At 38.8% G+C, this 26,659-nt stretch overlaps 1 protein-coding gene across 1 annotated transcript in view; it reads right to left on the bottom strand.

The window, feature by feature from the left end:
* The window catches only part of LOC115766571, a 46,740-nt gene that overhangs the window by 8,239 nt on the left and 11,842 nt on the right, over window positions 1-26,659 (bottom strand). The window contains exons 2-5 of the mRNA XM_030710554.1: window positions 23,876-24,436; window positions 5,980-6,115; window positions 2,068-2,276; window positions 1,757-2,001 (exon numbers count right to left, since the gene is read on the bottom strand). Of these exons, the coding sequence (XP_030566414.1) occupies window positions 1,757-2,001; window positions 2,068-2,276; window positions 5,980-6,115; window positions 23,876-24,029 (744 nt within the window). The 5' untranslated portion in view covers window positions 24,030-24,436. The remainder of the gene's footprint in view (window positions 1-1,756; window positions 2,002-2,067; window positions 2,277-5,979; window positions 6,116-23,875; window positions 24,437-26,659) is intronic.

Below are 26,659 nucleotides of genomic sequence, written 5' to 3'. Positions count from 1 at the left end.
TAAAATATTGGCGATAATGGGAGAACGTCTGAAAGATGATAAATTAACCTGACCAAGAGGTGAACATTTAATTTTAATTGCTTGAAATGCTTCACGAGCACGCACACAGCTCCACCGAAACAACGCCCCCCACCCACCACTCAGAAAATGTTAATCAATTATGTTACGTTCCGTCGTAGTCAAACGGCAGCTCAAAGGCTCGCTCTGTTGTATTAATATCATAAATTTTGTAGCTGAATTGTTGTAGTTGTTGTTTTGTTGGTAATGCGATACTTTCTGGTCATATATACGTTTCCAATTCGGACATTTTATTGAGGCACGAAAATTGTAACGATGTCTAATAAAAATATTTGCATAACTCGGGGAAAATTAAAACAGCCTCGTTTCGTTATGTTTCTTGTTCGCTTGCTTGCTGCTGCGCAGTCTGTCAAAGTGTCGTTTTTGGCTAGGAAATTAGGTCATAAATTTCTTTGTGTTATACAATATTTCTGTCGCATCGACCGCTCACCAGGTGGGGTCGCAGTAGGTCATCGTTTTCCCGATGTGTTTATTGCTAATGTACAATGTATTTTCGTATTGTTTGTTTTTCGTTTAACGGTGTTGCTATTCATGTGTTATATCTCTAAACTATGTCGCTTTTAAACACCAATTGACTTTGGCTTTTGTTGAGGTGTTAATGATGTTTGGCTTGGGTTTGGGGTATGTAGTTGTGCACGGTGATTTTCATGCCAGAGAAAATATGTTGCTAAATAGATAATGATTTTAATTGCCTTTTCCCTTTGAAGTATTTCTTTACTAACTTTTCGAGCAGCTAGTATTTTAAAACGTATTTAAGGATATTAGAGAACATGAACTTTCGTCGCCCGGGTTAAAATCAATACACCAACTTAAGACAGTTTCAAACAGCTAACAATTCATTAATTGGAACTTGTTTTTGCTTTTTTCTTGATGAATCATAACAAATTCAATAAACAAATTTTTAACTGAAAATGGCTGCTAGATTTGACCCGGTGATTTCTCGCTTGTGAGTGCGACGCTCAGACACCAAAATAGCTTATGGTCACGTGTCTCAGACCCAGGAGCTTAGTTCTTATTTCTCTCCGGCCGAGGTATATACATATTTGTCATAGGCTTGCAAGCCAGCTGGAAATTATTCAAGAACTATCTTTGTTGTGGACTCATAATTCTGGGATTTACACCGCACAAGTTTCAAGTGATTTCTAGACCAGCATTAATTCGGTTCGGTTCACAATGCTCACCGAGCACAAAGACTACCCATTCACAATAGCAGACAATTTGTACAAGTGGGCCGCCCGAGATAGGTAGGCTGGAGAGAGGCAGAGGTACTGTTGTGTACGAGCGCTGAATCGCTGGATTAGTGGTCTAACAATATTGTTCATTACACCAAGCAAAGTTAAATCGGCTTAGAATCAACTGCCAACTGGCAACCGGCAACTGGCAGTCGACAGCCTCGGACTGAACAATTCCCAATGCAGTCGCGGCTGCATTCATTTCCCAGGCGCTTTGATTTCTATTAGCCATTGTGCGGACGCAGATGGGAATAGGGATGGGGCTGGGGACTTGGCCACACCGAGCGCTGTCATTAATGGTGCGCTGCTTTTGTGGCTAACCGAAATAAATGGGCAGCATTGGCTATTGTGCATGGGTTCTAGAAGCGGCCGTCGAAGCGAGCGTCTTTGTTTACTTGGCTCATAAATAAGGCTTAAGAATTTTCGGATGTCATTTGGCCACTTACCGTTAGCAGATCCTTGCGCTGAATGTTCTTCAGGTGCAGTGTGTTGCGCACCGAACCGTCGGGCAGCACCTGAAGCGAGTCATCGACGAGGGCATGTTCGCGCCACCAGGAAACTCGAGGTGGTGGTACCCCACCGCTGGATAGGCAAGTCAAATTGATGCTATCTCCCTCCAGATAGGGGCCAGCGGTCTGGTCGCGCACTGCTGCTCCATGGTGGTCCAATATGGTCAACTGCGTGGGTGGCACTGCAAATGAAAATGTAAAATAAATATAATCAAATAGTCAACTAGAGTCTAAGGACTTCCACTCACCCAGGACTGTCACATTAATGCGCCAATTGCGAGTTGGTGATTTATGGAAATCAACACGACATTTGTAGAGCCCAGCATCTGTGGTCTGAATGTTCTTGATGCGTAAAGCCGGCGGATTTGTGTCATAGTAGAAGTGAGCCTTCTTGTTGAAGACGTTCTCATCGGCCCAGGGTATTGCCTGATGCAGCGGTCGACCCCTGGCATCAAAACTGATAGGGTAGGCGGCAAAACAAAAGTGAAATATTCAATTATATTATCGTAAAATTAGCATATTTCAAATGTCACTAAAGGGATTTTGAATTGTAATTGAATTTAGCAAGTGGATTTTATATACTTATATAAATGATTTTATATAAAATCTTGTACATTTTGAATGTACAAGAAATACTGGGAACAAAATGTTGCATAAATATTTAAGAAATGTAGAAAAATTGTGTTAAATTGAGTATAGCGTCTAATGATGTTGTCTCTCAATCAAATCCCAATCATGTCTGGTGCCAGTGACCACGTAAATGTCTTTACGAATATCTATAAAAATCACAAAGTCTCTGCGATGGCACACCCTAGAGATTAGTGCACATGCCAGACATTCACCTGGGTACCGTTTTATGGTCATCAATCGATTTTATTTGGCAGCAATTAAGAGAGGAAAACTAAAATGCATATATACAGAAAAATGTGTGTCAAATCAGAAATTAAATGGAAATAAAAATTGCTGAAAATGCAACAAAATCGACTCGTAATCGCCGTAAAAATAGAATGTCTCATTAACTTTCCCCAGCAATCAGAACAGCAGTCCAATCAGAACCAACTGCAAACAATGAAAATTGAAAACAGAAAAATATAGAAACGGCCAAGCAGTTTTTATTGTTATTGCCAAACGTTTTTTGTTTATAGGTGTTCCTCTGCATTTTGACAAAATGCCCCATTAAATGTCAACGCCCCAAAGCTACAGCCAGCAAACAGAAGCAACAACAAATCGTAAATAATCCAAAGTGCATTCGGATCTTTCGATTTTTGTTTTTTTAGTTTTTGGGGTTTTTTATTTAGTTCTTGGGGGCATTCATTTTTTTTAAACATTTTAAATGGTTATATTTAAATAGTTTTCTGGTTTTCCATCTCACTCTGTGCCTTTTTACATCTCTCTCTTTTACCTAATTTTTTCACTTTTTCCCCAGGCACATTAGTTTGGCTTTTTATGTGTGTGGCACTTAATTTGATGACACTTGTACATTTTTAATTTGCTTTGTGTTTTTTGTCCCCGAATTTGCGTTGCCCTTTTTGTGTGTTCGCCCCCTAAGACCCGCCCATTGCTGTTGTTGCAGGTTTCTCCTCTTAATGCGGGCAAACAAAATAAATTTGGCTGTTTATGTTAATGCATTGGCCAGCCCTGTGTGTTTTTTTTCTTAATTTTTTCATTTTATAGTTTGCTTCAATTAATTAATTGATCAATTTAGCGCTTGCTTTTTATGAGTGCATTTTTTAAGCCGCTTCCATTTGAATTTTAGTTTTTTGTATTCCACTTTATTTGCCTATAGCTGCATTTAATTTTGCGTTCCCAGTGCCAACATTTAAGCAGCTTTTAATAGGGAAACGCACTGGCATTAAAATACATTTTACTGTTGGCTCTTATCATAAAAAACAGAAGCATCCATTTACATTTTTTTCTGGAAAGATAAAATGCAAAATATTTACTTTTGCGTGGATATATTATTTAGTATGTGATATTCTGGAGTCTCTGCAATTAATGCGCTTGTGGAAATTGTGGATAAAAACGTTTTCATAAACGGAATAAATGTATTTTATACTAATGAAAGTAAAGATATATTTAAAAAATTGTTTTTGGTGTGTTTACATACCCTATAATTTATATTACTAAATAGCTTATAAATTTGGTGCCGAATGCGTTTATTTTGTTTATCAATCCTGCCTTTTAAAAATATTCAATTTCTATTATATCTTGTGTTCTATCTAAGCCTCATAGAGGTCAGTCGCTGGGCTGTCCAGCCACGCTTTACCCTATTCTCATGGCACATTATTTATGATCGCCTGTTATCAAAGCATTCCCCTAGATTATCGCACATCTTGAATATATCAAAAGCTTATGCATATCAGCTACGTTCGCAGCCCTCATGTCGCTGTTGATTTATCACTAGAAAAATTCAAATGCACCCATAAGTAACCCAGACTCCCAAAAGAAAAAAAAAATTGAAAAAATATCCAAAGCGACTGCAATGTGTAGCAAAAACAATAACAGGAGTACGAGTAAGTGCCGCATGATGGATGGTTATTTGTTAATGGATTTTAAGATAATTAAATTAGGTTCAACAGCCAAAAATGTGAGCTGCCCTCCTTCACCCACAACAGTCGGACTCGATGTATTGCCACCATGCCTAATTCATAAGTACATGCGCCCTGGGCAGCCAAAGGTCATTGATTGGGGCTAGGGCCTTCAGACAGTTGTACCTGGGTGCCCTGCAATTGGGCAACAAACTTCTCATGTAATTAATCTTCCGACCTTCTTGGCATATGGAAATTTCATTCTGCTTTCATGCTGTAAAAGCTCTAGAACAACAGTCCCAACGAAAATTTATGAAGTGTAGAAAAAGCAAATTAAAATTGATGGAAAACAATAAAACGAATGCGGGCACGAGAGAAAAACGCTTTATTTGGTAGCACTCCAGATCTTTTGTAGAGGCGCGAGGTGTGATGAGTGCATTTCGATGGGCAGAGCCGTAAAATTTATGTGGCCATAAAAGCGGCACTGGCAACTGTAACTGCAGTCACCGCAGCGAGTTTATACTGTAAAATCAATCGAACCACATGAATGCACATTTAACTTTGACACTTTGACTCGGGCATAATCGATTCTGGTTGCGAGTCTTTGAGATGCGAGGGAGGTTGGTGGCTGTGCCAAGGTTACCATTGTATTCAAAATCAATTTCTGGTCTAGTGCGCCTCAGTCCATCAGTTTTTACCCTCCTAAAGCGACGCCGTGTGCCTTTGAGCCCAAGGTAAAGCATTTTCTGCGACTTTCTGGTTGGTTAACATCACACGACATGTAGATAAACCTTTATATATATATATACGATATTCATATGTATTAGCCCATGCCACCCATCTTGTGCCCACCTGCCAACATTTGGCATACCGCGGTACATATTTCTGATTGCCTTGCTTGTTAAAAACCATTTGGCTTCAACCTTGCAGCTACATACACCTGCTCCTGTCCACCCACAAAACAACACGAAAACAACAAAATATCAGGCCAACAGATGCACGTACTTATGTGTACATGTCGTCTTTTATATACGAGTATGAATGTATGTTCGTAAGTAATGTTTATATCGTCAAATTCAACATAAATGCCCGACGTTAATAGAATTTATAATGAGCGCACCTAGTCGCGAGTGTCGCAGTCTTCAGCTTTTCATAATTGGCCCAGAGACCTGGGATCAAACCAAAACCGTTGACATACACTCGTTTGGGGTGAGTTCTTAAATATGCTGCCCTTTTTCCCATCGAAAATATCAAAATATATTTGGCAATTTTGTCAGTTAACTTTTTAGGGGGTGTTACTTAAAAGGCAACTTATTTGAGAGATTTGAACGCCTTATAATCAAATTATATTTAAGAGGCTTCTAGGCGTCTTAAAGTACTTGAGAAGATGGCAAACATTTTATATAATGGTAAAAAATCCCATAATTAACTGAGTTAATAACATGTGTGTAAAAAGCCAAGAATTCATAAATAAAAGCCCACGAGCGGGAAATGGATAAAAAAAATTATCTCTAAAATTTTTAGCATAATTTGTGCACTGGGCAAGGCCGGAAATATAGGATAGTATTATAGAAAAGACATACACATTATAACTGAAACTAATATTACTAAAACTATAATCATAGTACTTACGTGTAGATGGGTTTCACGTTTCCCTGACGATACCAAATGACCAATTGGACCTTATCAGCGATCATTGTACCGGGCATTAGATCGCATGGTAGCGCCACCTCCGAGCCCACGGCTGTGAGCACATCTGAAAGTGGACCTGAAAGGCAAGAATATAATTTGGGGATAAGCGTGGATATCAATTATAAATATTACACGAAATGAAATGCAAATGACGTATGTTATTCAATGGAAATAGTGACTTCTGGGTAATGTCAGCTAGTGTAATGACAGCTTTTTTTCGGGACTGCACTTAATTGAAATATATGTGACCTTTGACATTGTGCGTGAGGAGCTCTGCCGCTGGCAGCGCTTTGTGACAGTGGTGCGTGCGTATCTGTAACTTGCTTTGTATACTCTGCTATAACTATAAATTGACTGACAGCTTGATTTCCTTTTATGATAAGCTGGCGCTGAAAGGGTAAGCGAAGGGCGCACAGCACGGACTGGCCTGGCCGAGCGGGCCCATTGTGCGGATAGGGATTCAGATATGGAGTCGTCATCATCGTCATCATCTATGCATCTACTACGTGGCAGTGTCAATGCACAGCGAGTGCGTAGCCTCGGAGTGTCGTGTGGCGCCTCAAAACTCGCAGCTCGCGACGTGGTGTCGACATCGATGGCTTCTACGATGGCGACGCGCTGTGCGTGCCGCCCGCTGTGGAGCTCAATGAGCCGCTCGGCTGGCGGGCAATTAGTTGTGGCCCTCCTCCCAGGCGGTTCGGGGCAACTGGGTGTAGCTCAGGCCATTTGACAATTGAAGCGATATTGTTATTGTTGCTTTTCTTGTTGATTGGTATTTTGTATTATCAAAGCATTGTAATTATACAAATTATATTTCCCATATTTCCAAAGGCAATGGGCGTGTCGTACGTGCCTATATGTTATGTATGTCTGAAGCCCCACTCTTTCGCTTGCTCCACTATGCCAAGCTTATCAAAATTTTTAGTGCCTCGGCAATGTAAATAGTTATTTTTTTTTGTTATTGTTTGCTTTGCTGTTAAGCTTTTAAAAATATTAGTCAATATCTATTAAGTAGATTATGAAAATGTAGCTTTGCCGCCTTCTTCGTTACTGCAATTTAATTAATTTAATGCATTTTTATTTCTCTTAATTGGCGTTATATTCGTAATATAACTGTAAACTTTTCAGCCCCGCCCCATGCAAAAGTAAACCAACTAACAAACTTATATCCATGCCCGATTAATTTTTGTAATAAGCACCACACGCTTTGCATATGAAATGAATATGTCATGGGAGAAGCTACAGTGGGCGGGGCAGGGCGGAACGTTTGGAAGTGAATTATTATTAGCTAATGAATATTCGTGCATGGAATGGAATGTTGTGGCTTAAACTGTTGTGGTTTTAATAATATGATGAGTTTCGGCTGAGACATTTACTGAATAATGGCACAGTAAAAGCTCCTAAATTCAAGTGAAACAATTTAAGTTTAAAATGCTTTGGCAAAAAAAGGAAATGTATAAATAAAACCATGGCAATCTTTGAAGCCAATAGGCGAAGAGATTTGGAATTTTAGCCAAACTTTTTAGGGAAATCTAAGCATTGATGCAAGAGTGAGAGATATATTCTATTTCGGACTAACAACCCGTTGATCGCTGGCTTAAATCCCGCAGCAATTATTAATAGGTTTATTTACTTATGGAATTTGCTTTTAGTCACAAAAAAACGAATCACAACGAGTATGCATAGCATGGAAGGAATGTGACTGCCTATAATATCTGCAGGACGACGCCGGATTTCTTTTTAACTTGAAATAAACCCAAATTGGATTGAAATTTATTCTATATGCACTCATTTCCTATCCATCGATTTGTTTCGAGTTGATGAAACACAAACGGAACCATCGTCCGAGCCTACCATCTGCTTCACATTCATTCAAAGTTCCACTAACAAATTGCAGCAGAGAATCCGATTTGGGGCTTACTAGAACATGAGAAATGGGCATGGCCATTACTTATAGCCCTAGACGAATCGAGAAAGATGTGTCAAATCAGTGTAACAAATCGAAAGCCTCTACTCGTCCAAAAATATATATACATAAGTCCACTTAACCACCACGGGTTGGGGGCGCCAAATATATGACCGCAATTGTTATTGAACGAATGATTTAATTCATTGAGGGCAAATGCAATTTGTTTGTCTTCAGAATTAAAGCGAAATGAGGTCAACAGATCAAAGCGATACACTTGCTGCCGCATCTAAATGAGTTACGGATAAAGACGGGTCAGCCATCTGTATAAGTAGGGGCTAAGGCTCCAAGCAAAATGTTCAATTGTTAATTGAAGTCGAACAACAAATGTTCACACACTCTAAATAACATTCCGAAATCGAAATTGAAATCAAATTGAATCGAATGGGCATTCAAATGATCCGTTGCAAGCTTTTGCAACTGTCATTTGTCGGGTGGGTCATCCGATCAATTTGGCTTTGATACGTAGCGGAAATTAGGTGACGGGGAAGTCGTCCTTCTACCCAACAACCAAACGAGAAGATTTATTGTCACACGCTCTGAATTGGACGCATTGATTGAATGAATGAATGCATGAGTTTCAGCTAAAAGTGCGTTTCAATGTTGTGTCGCATCGTAATGGGTTGATCTCTGATCTGCTTTGATCTGCTCTAGTCCAGGCATAGGGCCTATTTTTATTAGTCAACAATATTTTGACAAATTTCTTGGTCTCCGCCTGCGCTTGTCCCATTGTCAAGTCCCACACCTCCCCACCACACCCGTCCCGCTGACGGACACTATGCTGCTAATGGCGCATGCAACAAATTTCTTGCATGATGTATTCTATAATTACGCAGCGACATGGATCTCAGTCTTTGCCCCAGTCTTTGGGGGCCGGAAAAGTTGCTCGGTCCGATGTTGTCGCCTCATAATTCTGCCACTTAATGTGGGCGTCAACATGATGCATCCAAGTTTTTCTCAATTCTCTTTGCCTCTCTCCTGGGCATTTACAGAGCTGCTTCATATAAAATATGAAGAACATGAGCAATAATAATATTGTATACAATTCAATATTAGGGCGAAGAACACTTTGATACTACTATGGGGTTCCAGTAACTCAGTTTATGAACTCCGAACATCAGTATGCATGTCAACTGCATATGATTCTTGGAATTTTGTAACAGAAATTTGTCGTAAATTAAGAGCGACGGGTTTTCAATGAGTTTATATTATAGAAGAACTCTGAAAGCTTTTCAATGTATTAAAGTTATCTGTCGTCTAACTTTTATATTGAATTTCCATACAAAATATGCTACTTCGCACCATCTATTTCCTTTTTTCATATATCAACCCATTTTCCAATAGACCCATTTTGATCTTTGGAGCACCGCTGCATCCAATTGCCTCAGATCATTTACACCGCTTGGCAAAACAATCAATGTTAAGTGCAGTCCAATTATACAGTCAATCAGTCATTCAGTCAATTTCTCCCCGTTGCTTCCGTAAAGGAGCATTTTATTTATTTATTTTGCCTGCAGCTTGAAATTGAAATGAAAATATTTTGACAATCAGCTGCATGTGGCGAGTAATGCTTAAAACTCCATATACAATTGGAAGTAATTATTTAGATCATTTGTTTCTTTACGCCCTCGGAGCCCCCATTGGCAATGGGAAATGAGAAAGCAGCAGAGGCGACTAGCCTTGAGAGCTTTTCGCCGCATTTATAAATAAGAAACAACAACTTGGCGCCTCTTGTAAAACAAACACCAGCAGAAGCAACGATCTAAACAGATCACCAAATAAATCAAATTGAATGTTTGTATTTTATAAAAAAAGGGAAAGGAAATAGATTGTGGCATAGGGACATGGAACTAGGTAAGAGCTTGTAATGGACTTTTTTTTTAGCCTAAAAGCTTGAGTGTATACTGAGATCTGTTGTGATATATGGCTAAGATATTGACAATTAATGAAAAAAAAAAACAAAAGCTGCTCTTTTCATTATGCTTAATGCGTTTTTAGCAACGTTTGTTTCTAAATTCATTCAAAATGCAAGCCTTTAATTTTTTAAACCGTTCTTTACATATCTTGCCCGTGAGATAAAAGAGAAATTATTTGTTTTTTGGGAAAACATATTAATAGTAACATGATTGAAATTCATTATTAGAATTAGAGAATTAACAGAAGCTATTACCCGGCATCGCATGGGTCAAATGAATATTGTTGGTACCAAAATTGTTTGTGTAAATACAAAACCGTAATTGGCACCAACTTCAGGCATCAAGTCCATTAAAATTATAAATAATAATAATATTAATACATTTAATAAGCAAGCAAAAAATTTAAAATTGGTTGCTAAATTTGAGCCAACGACCTCCAAGTTTCAAGTCCGACGCTCAAACACCTTAGCCAATTGAACTTTAGCCAAGATTTTATATTGTCTTTGAGCCACATGTCAGCACAATTCAGTAACATTGACTGTGGCTGGCGACAAATTGGCAATGACTCAAGAAAACGTCTCCATCCATTCAATAGGCGCCACTTGACAATGGTTGTGCAGTAAATGTGTCTTTGATTTTTCCTTTATTTCTGTATTTTCAAACAGCAACAACAACAGCAGCAACAGCAATGCTCACAACTCTGCACGTGACCATTGACAATTTGCGATACAAGTTGCTGGCCATTTATGACCCGCCCCGGTTCCGTCCTGGTCGCCCCCAACCTGTAGCCAACTGAGTGTATTTTTTTTGTATTTTATTTTGTTGCCGTTTATTTGACTCTGGGCCAAATGGCCTGGCCACCTATCCACCACCGCACACAGTCAAGAAGTTTACTCGTTGTCGTCCATTTGGGCTTTAATATTTCCTGCAGGCACATTTGTCGAGTTTTAGGGTCTGCCCCAACATGAAAGCGTTGGCGGAAGTTCAAATTGCTCTGACAGCCCATACACTTGTTATAGCTGACGAGCCCCGAGAGCTCCGGCGTAGTCATAATACGATTCCGATTGCTTATGGCCAAATGTCGTTCCAGTGACAATCTCACCTAAATTAACTCCAAAATTAGCCAAGTGCTTTGATTGCCAGCCATATTGGGCCTTTAAGAGATTTTCTGAATTTCCTAGAAATGCTTGGGCTTTCAATAAACTGCCCTTTGTTATATGCCGGCATAGGAAGTTATAAAATATGGAAAATATACGCATGTGTGTGGCAGGCTTTGGCAATTTGATTGGATTTTCATTAGATTGAGTTGGTCAATGAAAATTATCATCATAAAAGTTTTTGTGCAAAAGGTTCCATTAGATACAATTTTAAATTGATATTATCTATTAAAGCTTTTCCTAGCGAAAATTAAATAAGTAAATGCTTGGATCAAAGGCTTAAAGGCATTGGGTAAATTTGAGCTTTATTTAGTCAACTGCATTATGATCATATTTTGATAAAAACTACATTTAACAATCGTGTTTCATGTCATGTCTACAATTCGAGGCATAGAACGTGGACCAAGCAAAGCCGGGAAATACCAGTTAGCATTTATGTAGTCGTGTACAGTTATTTCGAATTTTATTTATAACAAGCTGCTCGCTGCGTTAATCTATTATGAAAAATCTTTGTGCAAGCGCAGCAAAACTAATTTTATGATGGATTACCTGAGGCTACCTGCGAGCGCAAGGGAATATCAATCGAAAAACTCAGATACTGAATGTTTGCCAGTGGTCGGTCGCCAGTTTTCAGGTGGTTCCACTAGGTTGCACTTATCGTGCCCGCTTTGCTGTCCATCAAGTGCAGCGCAGCGTGAGGCTTGCCACGCTTATCACATGCACACATACACACAGGTACTCTTCACGTCCGCGTCGAATGTGTGACTGCCTCTCCACCTCCTTTGCGCTAATAGAAACCTCAAAGTGCATTTTCTTTTGTTGACATTTGTAAAATGCAAACAGAACACGCAGAGGCGATAGATAACCTCGCGTATGGACACGGATACGGACGCGGATATGGACACGAACCGAGGCCTCAATGGTTAGAGGCATCACTCAAAGTGATTAGATCATGCCAAAGGGCAGGCCCAAATGGCGGATGGATAGATAAGTTAAGCCGCTGTTAAGGGCGGGCTCTATAGAAGTATGCGCAAGTTCTAATATGTGGGAGCTTCAATTAGTTTCGATTTTATTGTCCAAATGGGCATGAGAATGGAACGATATGGATATGGCAACGACTTCTTTCCCTATTTAGCCAGTTTGCCCATTCCTTTTACGATATTGACACTAGAAATCGTGACTTTTTCATTATGAACGGGATTTACACGTGTTTATGGCAGCTCATAAATGGGTATGCTTCGCCCCACAGGGAAGTTCCACGGGTCGCAGTTTCCAGTTTAGTTCAGTTCAGGGCGGTGTGAGTGTTAAGTAAGTTGCAAATTTACGTTATTGTTGGCTGAAATCTCCAGGGACAAAGGCTGTACCGAGACATTGCACATTAAGATCTTGGCCAAGTCTTGGCCTCCTTCTGTCCGGGCTGCCATTGTTTGCAGTGCTTAAAAGCAGTTGCAAATGGAAGTTTGCTTTGAACGTGGAATGACACCTTTTGACAAATAGTTGCAATAAAATGTCTAAGTGCTGCGTGTAGTGTTGTCGCGTAAACTCTGTTAAGCTGTGTCCGTCTTCAGAGCCAAAAGGTGCCAGCAAAACTAAGTCTGTGTATTTTTCGACACATCTTACGCGTGGCTGTCTGGTACACCCGCTTATGGAGACTAATCGTTGGGTAACATGAAATTCATGCCGCAACGAATTAGCTCTTCTAGCCACGTCGTTGACAGGCACGGAGCGCACAATTTGAGCCAGAAAGAAGATATTATGAAAAATAATATATAATTTTGATAGCACCCAATTTGAGCCTGTCATAACAAATGTGCTGAAACAAGTCCTGAATATGTATAACCAAACCGACCTAGCCCCCCACATCCCAGTCGGGGCACGCAAGAAAATTTCTGAATGAAAAAAACATCGCAACAACAATAAAAACAACCCACAAAAAATCGATATATGTAAAAAATGTTTGCATGACTTTAGGAAATTTAGCAAAGTTCTGTTTTTTTTTTTTGTGTGCGCTGCCTCTGGGCTCGATGCCTGCCAGCTCGTCCTCACTGCTCGTTGGGCCTGCCCAAATAAAGCTTCATTGATATGAAAAATATCTTTTAAATGCCATAAAGTAGCTGCGAGGCAGCGGCCTCTGTGTAGAGCGGCAAAAACAACACTCATAAAATTAATATGATATAATAAAGAAAAATTTGCAAGCTGCCAAAACCATAACGATTGATTCTGAATTATAGCCAGGAGTCACAGCGCAAGGGACGCTTCCGTGCTGGGTGGGGTACTAAGGTTCCGCCTTCAAAGGCCACTTTGCCGCAATATGTTTGTGGGGCTCAAAGCGAAACCGATTCGAATAAATAATACGGGGCCACATAAAATCAAATATGTTGCGCTATCGAAGCTAAAAAAAAAGTATGTGTATATGGTTTGGCTGCGTCTAGTTGCAGGCGTGGCCACAAGGAATTTTCTAGGGATTAGTGCGCCACTTGCTCAACTCAAGCGTTGGGGAGGGGCAGGAGTTGGAGGTTTGTCAAATTAATCACTGCATTGTTCAGCGCTTTTCAAAATAATAAATACTTCAGCGCTACTATAAAATAAATTACTCAAAATCATTTTACTATCGCTATGGAACAGCACATAGAACAAAAGTTCACTGGAATAGGCATATGTATAGTTTTTGGGAGATCGCGGCGGAAAACGGCAGCATAGTGTGTTTGGACAGTTTTAAAATTTGGTTTCAGTTTTCCTCTCTCCACCACACACACACACGTTCTAATGCCTTTGTTCGTTGTCATGCGTTTTGTGTGTCAACTTCAAATGAAATGAAATGTCTGGGGAATTTGTAGATCATTAATAACGTCGCATACAAAGCAGCAACAAAAAAACACACACACACACAAAAAAGAACGCATTGGGCCACTTAGGAGCCATGAATGGGCGTACGTCTAGAGACAGCGACGCATGGCAGTCGCCAGTTGTCAGTTGGCCCTCGAACACTCCGAGGGAGCAGCAGAAATACGTAATAAAAATGCCGGGGTGAACACCGAGCGGCTGTGGCATAAAAATGGAATGGCAAAAATTAATCACAGCGGGCGGAATGAATGAAAAATGCAATCGCTGCCGGTTACAAGACACCTTCCAGTATATAAATACGCTAACAGAATGTCTGAGATCAGCTGTTGTTTACTCCCTTGGGTGATTCTAGTGTGCGAGAGCCAGATTTGCTTTTGGAAATATGCATCTGTTTGAGTTGATGAGGCAAGTTATGTACGATTTGTGACGATTATCAATCAGAAGCGCATTTCTCATCAAAATTTCAACTATTTATAGTTGATTTATTGAACTATATAAATAAAAAAAACGTTTGATTGATCAAGCAATACATTGCTGCCAACATAATTGAAATCCTTAATTAAAATTTTGGCATTTAAACTAGCTAAAGTCCACCTTAACCTTACTCCCTAATAATCTGCAAGCAATCACACTCAATCCTCAATTAAATTCTTATCAATCAAATAGGTCAAGGGACCATTTACAATCTCAATCAATTTCATTATACTTCAATCAGGGATCAATCATAAAAGACAATCTTATATTGAAACTAATTTCTCGATTTTGCTCTTTCCCATTTTAAACGTCTCGCAATCAAGTTGTTATATTAACTCACAAGTTGATATCTCTACGGTATTTTGATGTATTTTTAGTATCTCAATGGCATTTGTAAGCCCTGCGATTTATATGGAAATGAAACTGAATTCATGTGCATATATATTTGTTGGGTTTTTCATTTCACATACTATGTATTTCGTTGAATCTGCCCTTACTCCCCCAATTCAAAACTGGCACAGCAATTTTCCATTTTCGTATTCGCCTCTTTCTATTATTATTTTTGTTCTCGCTGCATTTCGTTTTGCCTTTGTGTTTTGTTAGTGTTGTTATGTTGGAGTTTTTTTTTTCTCGGCATCGCGGCCACTTCCGCTCCAAGTTTTGGCTATTTTTTGTCTACTGCCACGCTTTTTTTTTTTTGAACACTGCAATTGGGAATACGAACTAGCATAGGGTATGGGAAAGGGAATATTTATACGTCAGCGCTCCCCCACAAAAAAAAAAGTTTCTCACTGGCGGGGTCTATAAAATATGGCGTGTGCATCTTTTGCTTTGTTTGCGTTTAATTTGGAGCGAGAAATGTCAAAAAGCTAGACAAAATTGAGTAAACAAACCATAAAAGCAGATAATCAGACTTATAAACATAAGCTAAACGATATAGCATTTATTTAAAAGCAGACAAAAAAGATGACTGCAGCCACCAAAATATGCAAATTGAATAGTGAAGTGAAGAAAAAAATATAAGTCAAGCGAGGGCGCTCACTTTAATCGCTGTTAACTTAATTATCAAATGGGCCTTTGAGACTTTTGTCAGCTTAACAGTTTTTAGTTTTTCTCGAAAATTGTGAAATATGCATTGTCTTTTTTTCGGTGCACGCTCATGAATATTCAACGGACCCAAACACTTGATGAAACTCGTAAATTTTCCGACACTGCCTTTTAAATATGCATGAAAATTAAATTCGCCTTTGGCTGCACATAAGCTGATATTTAAATTTGTATACATATATTTTATTGCCTTGCCGTCACTTTCATGTGTCCGGAACAAGTTGATTTGTATTTTATTTTTGTTTTTTATCAACTTAATTGCGGGGGCGGCATAGGTGGCATGGACGGCGGCCCTGTTGATAGGAAATGTGTCAAAATTTGGTGGAAGTTCTGTAATTTATAAATATCAAACTCAACGCACACCCACGTTCATCTAAAGACTACACAGGTTTTTGACAAGATTGATGGATAGATAATGTGACTGATATATCTCCATTACGAAGCATCCTTTTGCTGCCTGCCATCCGTAGAGAGTTAATTTCAAGGCAGTGAGACAATGATTCGATTTTGGCAGTGTCACTGTCCTTCTTAGCAAGGTGATTTGTGGACACGCCCAACCATTGGTAAACTGCCAAGCCAACTTCCTCTTCATTTGTCATGACCCGAAGACAAAGTAGACATAGAATGGGCTAACACAGAAAGCACAAAGTGATTGAGAATAGGAAAAAATGTTGGAGCCATAAAATAGTCGATTGATTGGCATCAATGATGATATTTTAACCAAATCACAGACGCATTTACAGCAGATACCTAATTCAGATGGGCTGACTGACAACTTTACTGGTCGACAGACCGCAAAACTCAACGTGTCATCGTTAAACCGGCCACCAAAGTCATAAAGTTTCATCTGCAATTGACTGAAGCAGTCTGTGGCCAATGTTCATCATATAAAACTAGGAGCATAAATCGATGTATGTATATCAGCTTGATAGTAGCTGAAATGAGTTGCCAATGAATTCACTCAAAGTCCTTGCAAAAAAAATTAACTAATTATGAGGCACATTATTAAATCAACAATAATACACATAAACTAATACCCATAATCAACAACAATACCCATAAACTAAGATATTTGCAAATGGAAAAGCTTGCGCCTATTGACTGACTATGGCTGGGAATCATAACACTTTACATAGACATACTCGTGGGTCGTAAGTGAGCAATAGGACGGAGTTTTGGAAAAGTCGACATGGAATTCGGATAGCCGGTGGGCAAAGTGTTAATAATAAAACATAAAAAAATGTGCTTAAGAACGTGATGTCATAAAGCTGCGTGGAAAAACAAGGGGCGGGTCGCCGGTTCAAATTTAGTTAATAGATGTTGATATTTATTAATTTAATTTTAAACACACCGGGTAATATCTTCTACTCATAGATAAGCCCGAAAGGGAGAAATTTATTCATTTGGTTAACTGACTTAAATATCACAGAATATAAAATTTAAATGCAATTTATAACAAGAGGTTCTAGTCGGGAGCTCCCGACTAGGGGATACCCTGAACCCTCTTCTTCCAACATCAAATGCATATATATATTCTATTTTAGAAGCTATATGCCAAGTTTGGTGACTCTAGCTCTTATTATTTACCAAAATTGCCCAAAAAAGAGGATATCGATTTTGATCGATTTTTATCGATTGCTTGAAAACGGAGAAAGTTATCGATTATCGGAAACAAACTCGATCTGCGCGGGAGCTAGGAGCATCTACATCTTACATTTCAAGTCTCTAGCTCTTATAGGTTCTGAGATCCTTGCGTTTATACATACGGACGGACGTTCGGACGGACGGACGCACGGACGGACAGACAGACGGACATGGCTAGATCGACTCGGCTATTGGTGCTGATCAAGAATATATATACTTTATAGCGTCGGAGAAGCTTCCTTCTGCCTGTTACATACATTTGGGTTTTGCACAAATACGATATACCCTTATACCCATTTTTAATGGGTTCAGGGTATAATCAATGCTCTCTCGTTGCGGTGTTTCCAATTATTCAACTTAACAAGCTGCTCAAATTTCTATTTAAATTCAGATAATTATTCATACAGCTAATTAAATACATGTACACACGAACTTGTATGTATAAATAAATGTCTGTTATTCTATTCAATGGGATTATTTTAAAATATGAAAGTGCCAGGGGGCAAATTGTTTTTGGTGAAATGATATAATATCGATTACTATAAGTAAGCAAAACAGACAATTTGTTTTCCATTCGCTGTGTGCATAGACAGAGCAAAAGAGAGAGACAAAGGACACTGGTATGAGGATAGTAAAAGCATTTCGAGTGAAAATAAATAGTACGAGGCAGTGGCAAGAACAACGGACAAGAGCAACAGACATCAAAGGAAGCACCACACACACACAAACATACACACAGGCACACACGTCAGCACACATTCACATAAGTAGAGAAAATCGCTTATGCAGGAAGCACTTTTCTTAGGGGCTCCTGCTGAGATTTTCCACGCAGCGGCAACGACTGCTGCAAAGGATAAGAGCCCGAGCTCTTATCCTCTAACTCTGCGGGCTCTTTATCCCGATGTGCGAGTGCTGCTGGTTTGTGTGGGAACGTGATTTCAGCATAATTCCGTATATCAGCGCATAAATGGAGCATGCCTGTGACACACACACACACACACACACACACACACACACACACACACACACACACACACACACACACACACACACACTCACACACACACACACACACACACACACACAGACATATAGAAATAAACACTCACACAGTCGACAGTCACGGCCACATGCCGCCAGGAGCCAAAGGACCAAGCTGCACTTTTCCAGGTTATTGCGGCTGGCAAACGTCTGGCTGTGGCCTCTGTTCTCCGCTTCTTAGCGCATAGCTCGCTCGCATTTATCGCTCACGGGTCAAGTACATTAAAAACGAATGCCAAATTTGTTGAAAATCCCTGCACACATGTGTGAAGCACATGCAAAATGCCCTTAAAATACACAAAAGTCTAACAGCTGACTAAATATACGTCTATGGGCGGTTTAAGAAGTTGTGTTACCTGTTCATAATTTTGTCAAAACATAAGCGACTTTTATGATCAACAACATTTCGGAATTTATTGTTTGAAATCTAGATGCTGCATTTAAAATATTTTCATTTTTTTTAAATTAAAATACTTTTGTTTTTCTTTTGAAAGAAAAACGAATTAAGTTTTGTATTTTCAGTTGATTTTTATACCCTGAACCCATTAAAAATGGGTATATTGTAAGGGTATATTGTATTTGTGCAAAAGCCAAATGTATGTAACAGGCAGAAGGAAGCATCTCCGACCCCATAAAGTATATATATTCTTGATCAGCACCAATAGTCGAGTCGATCTAGCCATGTCCGTCTGTCTGTCCGTCCGTTCGTCCGTCCGTCCGTCCGTATGTATGAACGCAAGGATCTCAGAACCTATAAGAGCTAGAGAAATTCCCGCGCAGATCGAGTTTGTTTTCGATAATCGATAACTTACTCCGTTTCCAAGCAATCGATAAAAATCGATATCGATATTCTGTTTTTTGGGCAATTTTGGTAAATAATAAGAGCTAGAGTCACCAAACTTGGCATATAGCTTCTAAAATAGAATATATATATATGCATTTGATGTTGTTCAGGGTATCCCCTAGTCAGGAGCTCCCGACTAGAACCTCTTACTTGTTGATGTCAAGTATGATGATCAACAAGATTGTCCTCTATATTGATTTTGTTTTTACTTCCTAATGAAATAATTTTTTTATAACATAAACAGCATCAGTAGAACTTTAGAAGCTGCCCAGGACTTGCATAAGACCGAATCGACCATCATTCAGTTTTCGAAAATCGAAAATCATCGAGTGCCAATTTACAATTTGCAAATCGAAAGGGCAACCGACGCCATTGCGCAATCCTCAATTCCCATGCCGCAGGCATATGGCCAACAGGCGGATGAAGCGGTATCGTCAAAGCCAAGCCCCTCTACCCTACCTTGACCGCATCAATACACATGCATAACGTACGCACACGAGCTAACACTCCAGACACAAGCGTGGCATGGTTGGCACATCGATAGGTGGTTTGCCAAGCCCGAAACATGAAATTCGAGCGCTTTAAAATTGAGCCCATTGATTTTTGAGTTGAGCATGTCCTTCTGTTGGCCCGAGCTCCCCTGTCGTGTGTGTGTGTGTGTGTGACTATTTGTTCTAAAAATATTTCTGGCTTTTCCGCATTTTCATTCATGCCGCACAGCGTCAAAGGCACATCAATTCATTCCCAAATACATTCACATTCCCATATCCATTCGCAGGATGTTGTTGCGGGAGGGTAATTTTTCAAGTACTTGGTGCCATGTTCCAATGTGTTGTTTACTTAGCTTCTGTGACTCGAGAGCAGCGGTAGAAAAGGGTCGGGATGTTCTATGTGTGTGTTTTATGGTTTTTCCAATATGTATTGGGACACGAAATCAAGGATTAAAATGAGCAACATCCGCCCGGACTTTGCTTATTTGCCTTCGCGCTTAACGCCGTCAAGGGTTTTGATTTCATCAAAGAGGATGCTCCTCAGCTGCGGGCACCCCAAAAAATTCCAGCATTTATACAAATTATTGTACAAATATTTGGCTTTCAAAGTTGGCTGCAAAAGAAAACAATGGGAGGACCTCTGACCAGAAGGGACACAAAAAAACCAGTAGCGACATTCCCGTTATTATTATTTATTGAATTAATGGATTATTTCTGTGTCAAAACATCTGCGCTCTCCACACGTGTTATTTTATATTTATTTATATATTTTTTTTTTGTTGTTTTTTATATTTTATTTTTATTATTTATTCAAAACGCAAAACGCAATCTTTTTCGGTGGGCGTTTAAGTTTTCCATTTGTGTACATACTTTTCGGAATTGTTCTCGTTTTCGGCATTGAAATTTAAGTTAGCGTCAATAATTACATAGAAATTAACAATTAAATCTGCAAAGAATTCCTGGAATCCCATTGCAGCTTAAGTGCTCATTACAAAGCGTTGGCAAGGGACCTCGACAAGAGGGTGTCGCCAGGCAACAAATCGTTGAGGATAAATTCTTAACGGTCATTGTTAATTTTTAATGCCCACATTTCAAGAGTTGACTCCACTTAAAAATGTATTTTGATTTGTAAATTATTTATAGCTGCTAGTTCAAAAGTTTCTCGTGTTCACTTTTATACGCCTTGCTATTCTTCAGAAACTAGCCTGTTTTCGCATTTATCGTAAGCAACTAAATAATTGTTGCCCCTTTTGAGCTGCAATGCTGCCAAATAGTTTGTTGCATGCTTAAATTACATTACGGGCAAATCACAAAATAAAAAGCAACGCTTGCCAAAAAAAGGCCACAATCACAGCTGAGCAAAGCAAAGCAGAAAAAGCCATGTCAATTTTCTATTCCAATTGCCCAAACATACAAAAGGGAAGGGCAGGGGCGCGAGTGGGCTGGCAAATACAGTTCGTAGGCCTTTTTTATTTTTATTGGCCGCATTCATTCCAATTGCGGCTACTCACACACTACCATTCACACACACACACGCACACACCAGCTAAACTGGGTACCTAAACACATGCCACAAATTGGCCAAAGGAAAATCGAAGCGCTTGTAAAGTTTTTTTTTGCCCTGTTCGCATTAAAATGCACTTGTTAACAAGTAATTTGTCGGGCAATGGCAGATATTTGCTTATCGCAGTCATGAAATCAGTTCAGCGAAATAAAAAAGGTTGAATATTTGATTAGACAGCAAGGACGTCGAGCTGCTAGGGAGCTATTGGGGGGCCGTTGGCTGTCTGTTAACCCCGAACCTGGAAAAAAGGACAGTTTGTTTTCTATTTTACATTTAATGTAGTCCAAGCTGTTTGCATTTTGTAGTTTTTTTGACTGCCTGATAGCTAATTGAAGTTGATACTTGGCTATATTTGGAGTGAAACGGATTGGGGGACTATTTATATTATATGAGTGTAGACTGAAGATGCACTTATAATTAAGATAAAGACAATTGAATTCAGTGTAATGAATGAGGAAATGTGAAACGCTCTTCCCACACATAAAAGTAAGTACTTCATAAGTCTCAAAAATTTATTCTTTTCTAAAGCAGGCATTAAGAATTCAAAAAACATAACGAACGGCGGGAAAGAGCGGAGGGCGACGTCTTTTTGTATAAATACTACTTATAACTTTAACACTTAAGCCGCAGCGAAGTCAGCTTGAGCACTTGAAAATAATACTGCAATATGGTTATGGTTCTTAAAAAAAGAAACAACAACAATATGAACAAGGAGAGAGTCAAATCAAATCCCCAGCGAGACAAAAAATCAATTTCAATCAAACAAATGCAACCGTCCGAGGAGCGGCTTAGGCATCGAAATCCACTCAAGTGAACCAACAAAAAAACAAGAAAAAAACAATACATGAAAAAATCGAGCAGGAAAATTCAAAAAATGAAAGCGGTGAGGGGTGAGAATGAAAGTGGAACCGAGTTTGAGCATTCTTAAAATGAAATTGAAATGAAATGCATGTTACAAAATAATTGAGAATAATCGAATTTAAATCACATTTGGTTGACGCTGATGATGATCAGCTGTAGACGGCATCGATAACAACGACAACTGTTGTCAATGGAGCGCGGACTGAGGCTGGGGTGAGCGAGTGTCACAGTTTGTCACCAGCAGCAGCATAAATCCAATTACACATGGCACAATTTGTTCTCAAATTCGGAGGGACATTCGACAGGCGATTTCTATGAAAATGTAGAGCCCACCCCGCAACTGAATCTAAGTCACATCCCGGTCACAGTTGCTGTTGTCACCGACAACAAATCGCTTTTCCATCCAAGCGCAACATTACAAACTCGAAAAGTGCATTTCCATTTGGAATCCCCTAGTAATTACCGCTGAATGTGAGTGTGCGTATGTGTGTGTGTGTGTGCGATGACTGAATTTCGATGCCAGATGTTTGACCTGAAAGGTTGCGCCTCCGTTTGAACACAAGCGCTAAAGTCAAAACACAGCCGGACATACCTAATATAAACATAACAATTTACAATCACGAAACCAAAAACCCTAAAGCACCCATTAACATTTTTTCGAAATTCATTTAATGTGCACGAAAAACATTGAAATCAGATTGGATAAAATCATCACAAATCATAGATTCTGTTTCGGAAACTTCTTGGGCAAAGTTTGATCCCAGTGAGATAACTATTGGATATATCGATTGTTATTAGATATTATTTTATTATTATTAATAATTATTTCTATACAAAAAAGTGTAATTTTCACTGCATTGAAGGTGCACGCAAGACGCGGTTTCTGAAAATTCCACTCGTATGTATGGAAAATCGCGAGGATCTATATGAAAAATCATTTGAGATGTATTTCACACTTTTCGCAGAATCCAAACTGTCTCGGTAGAAATGCGATTCAAAGATTTTGTTGGCGAATTTTTAAGTTTGCATGTTTGTGTCGCATATATGTAAGCATACATACATACATACCAAAAAAATCACTACTAGTTAAGCATCAAAAACTGCAGAGCCTACTTTGTCTTGAGAATCGGGGAGTAGAGCACATGGTAAAAATTCGATTTATTTATTTGTTATTATATTTGATTATTCTCAAAAATGTTGTATTATTTATTATAGGTTTGTCCCAGCAAATTCCCTACGTAGATGTTAGCTGCTAATTTAAATAAGATTGTTTTAGAACGAAAGAAAATTTTTCAAATTATTTGTAAATTTACTTTTGAATTTTAGAGCGTATTTAATTGAAAATTTAGCATTTGTTCCTACACATATATGACCCTTACACCTAGCGAGCCAAGTTAATAGCCAGCCTTGATTGAACCACATGGTGTTCTTTATTATGGGCTACTGAACCCAAACGAACCTCAAAATAAAACCTGTCAAAATGTTATGCCCATTTTCTTTTTTTAATTTAACGCTCATTTTCTAGCCAACAGCGAAATACAACAGAGCTTCCGAACAATATAGCAACAACCCCTCCATTGCGCTTGCCCACAAAAGTGTTAATGTCTAAATTGTTTTTTTTTTTTTTTTTGTTGCTGTTGTATTGTTTGGTTTGGCTTGGTACGGTTTTATTTTGTAACCCTGCGTAGTTTTCAACATTTCTATTTCCAAACATTTCGACTTGTGTTTTTGTGGTTACACTGTTTATTTTTCAATTGAGGTTTTGACGCAATTTCGTCAATGGCTCCCAATGTTTTATTTATGCCAGCCCCTGCCTAAACTGCGCTTGGCTTACAGTTCGGAACAATGTGATGTGTGTGGAACGATTCAAGCATTGCAACCCTATCTGTTCGGGTTATGTATATGTGAAATGGTATCTTACACTCACCTTCATCAGCCGTCGCAGGGTGCTGTTCGCTGAAACTGCCAGGAAGGTTCAGCGTCAGGACAACGCCAACTAGGGAGACCCATAAGATTGGCAAGAAACAGTGCTCCTTGCTGCGGTTGCTGCTGTTGTTGTTGTTCCTGTTACTTGTGCACATCGTGGCAATAGCTGCGCTGCGGTTTTTGCTGAGTAGGGACAGGCTGTATTGCTCTATCTATTATTTTGACTTTAATGTGGCTGACTTATTTATTGGCTGGCAGGATGGTTAGCGGGTGCTGGCCCTAACCTGGCCCCGAATTCCGACTCCGTATGCGCTGTCTGAGCTTAAAGTTGTTCGCTCTACTTTTGTTAATTTAACGTTTTTCATAAGTTTTTCATTTCGCCAGGCTGCTTTTCCGAGTTCGCTAGAGTTGTTGCAGTTGATGTTTGTTTTGTGCTCATCGTATTTATTCACACTGCCTCTCTCTCTTCCTACCAGTTGTTTTCCCGCTCTGAATGTGTGGTTTTTCGTGCTCTTTCAATTTGATTTAATTTGCATTTGGTTTTTGCCACTGTTATGCTCCACTGTAAATAGAAAATAGAGAATTTTCACGAATTAGTTTTCATTTATGCATAACAAGAGCGATAACAAAAACAACAACGGCAACAAAATATTGAATTGCAATTGGATTGTATCAAAGAATGTATGTAAAATTTCTATTTTCATGTTGTGGCATGCAACACATATTTTAGTTGCTTCTTTTGTAAAAACATTTTGTGGCTGTGGCTCCCACGACTTGATAGGATTATTTGCTTGCGAATTTTAGTTCATTGTTGGGGAATCTTTTCAATCCGATTTGCGAAAATGCAGCCCAAAATATTGCTTTTAAGGTAGATGCCAAAACATTTTAAATAAAAGGGTTTAAGTTGCATTTGATAGAGTCATCATCATAATAAATACGTATTAATAGATATAAACCTTTGTTATAAATTTCTAAGGTTTGATTTAGAATACCCTTTAAATTTAAATAACATAAGAATTGTCAGTAAATAACTGTTTTAAATTTCTGACACCGCAAAATATGCATATCAATTGCAATTAGCTTAGAAAATAATATACAAATTTTAGGATATTTAAAGTTTTCTTATTTCACTCGTCATTTCGTCACTTCGTTCACTGCAATATCAAATATTCTGTTCATATGGTTAGATATTCCTCTTTGAAATTGCACCAACAAAGAGTTGAAATAATAATTTGACACGCACATCAACTGAGAAAAGACGAAATGAATTTGGCTAAGCAGAAGCAAAGGCTTCTAGGGGTCCCTTTAGGAAAAATAACTCATTTGGAATGCATGGCTTCTGCCCAAGAATGAAGTAATCATTTTTGATGGCAACTATTTAAATATTAAAAATGCCTGAAAGCGTTCTCAATGCTCGACAGACACAGCCTGGGAGAAATATATCTGATAGAATATAATCCCGCCGCGCCCTGAGCAGCGAAATGACCAGGTTGCATTTACTGATGTTCTTGTTGTATTTGGTGTTGTCGTTATTGTTACTGTTGGTCAACGCCGGAGGCCAAGTAAATAATAAATAAATAAATATTTATTTTAATATTAAACAACAACAAGAATGCTGAGTTGTCGCTAGGGTTTCAACATATAAGGAACATTTTGTGAGGCTTTCAACATGACAAAACAAATTGACCTCAATTTTTTTTCTTACAGCAAATAACTCAGGATTGTCGTAAAGTCGACCAAAAGGTAGCAAATGTAACCAAATAACAACTCACCGGGTAAGCACAACTTATTCACAACTCACACATACTTACGACCGCACTGGGGGGGCTGTCATTCACAGTGAAAGTCTCGTTGTGTGGGCAGGTGAAATATTGCTTAATATGAAGTAAATACAAAGATTTAAGTAGCAATCAGGCTGCAGCAAAGTTTCCCCTCGACTTATTACCTATGTGCTCTACTTTATTTCCTTTATTCTGCTTTCAGCAATTTCGCAAGATTTTCTTTGGCCAAGGGGCCTTCCAGTGATTCTTCTAATTCAAACACATATACACATACACATACACCCGCAGAGACACATACGCATACACCTGCATTGACACTTTAACAGGCCAAGAGAACGAACTAGAGGGCGTGAATAGGACAGGGTCGGAATCAGGGCTCGGTGAAATTGGGCGCTACGGAAGAAAATTTGAGCTATTCACTAATAATGTTAATTAGAAAATATATTAACATTATAAAAATAAACATATAACTAAGAAATTTAACTTTTTTTGAAAGATAGACATTTTCTAGTGATAATCATTGTAGCTCTTCTAGCTCTACTAGTTCTTCCTCCTCCTCTTCCTCTTCCACCATTAGCTCATCATCATAATCACTGTTTTCGGATTCAGATTCATCATCATCATTAGACTCGTCCTCATCTTCGTCTACAATAACAATCAACGGTTTTCCGTACTTTTTCTCATAATATGAAAAGCTTTTTCGGCACACTGGACATCGTCGATTGTAACGCACAATCTCGCAATACGCCTCCATGCAATTAAAACAAAACGAGTGCTTGCACAGGAGGATTACCTCATCTTTCTTTGACATCAGGCAAAATGCGCAACAGTCCAGTTCTTCATTAGTTTTATCCATTTTCTTGCATAACAAATTTTAATAATTTATAAAAAATCTCGTCTGGACAAGTTAAGAAAAGTAAATGCCATACAAGAATATATGTTTTGCTTTAAATAACATTTATTTAATTCTTAAACTTCTCGAAGTGAACAAATATAAAATATTT

Source organism: Drosophila novamexicana, unplaced genomic scaffold (assembly GCF_003285875.2).
Source record: "Drosophila novamexicana strain 15010-1031.04,08,12 unplaced genomic scaffold, DnovRS2.1 tig00001209-arrow-arrow-pilon, whole genome shotgun sequence".
NCBI classification, from domain to species: domain Eukaryota; kingdom Metazoa; phylum Arthropoda; class Insecta; order Diptera; family Drosophilidae; genus Drosophila; species Drosophila novamexicana.
Note: the sequence above shows the minus strand (reverse complement) of the source record. Positions and strands in the feature narration are given on the sequence as shown.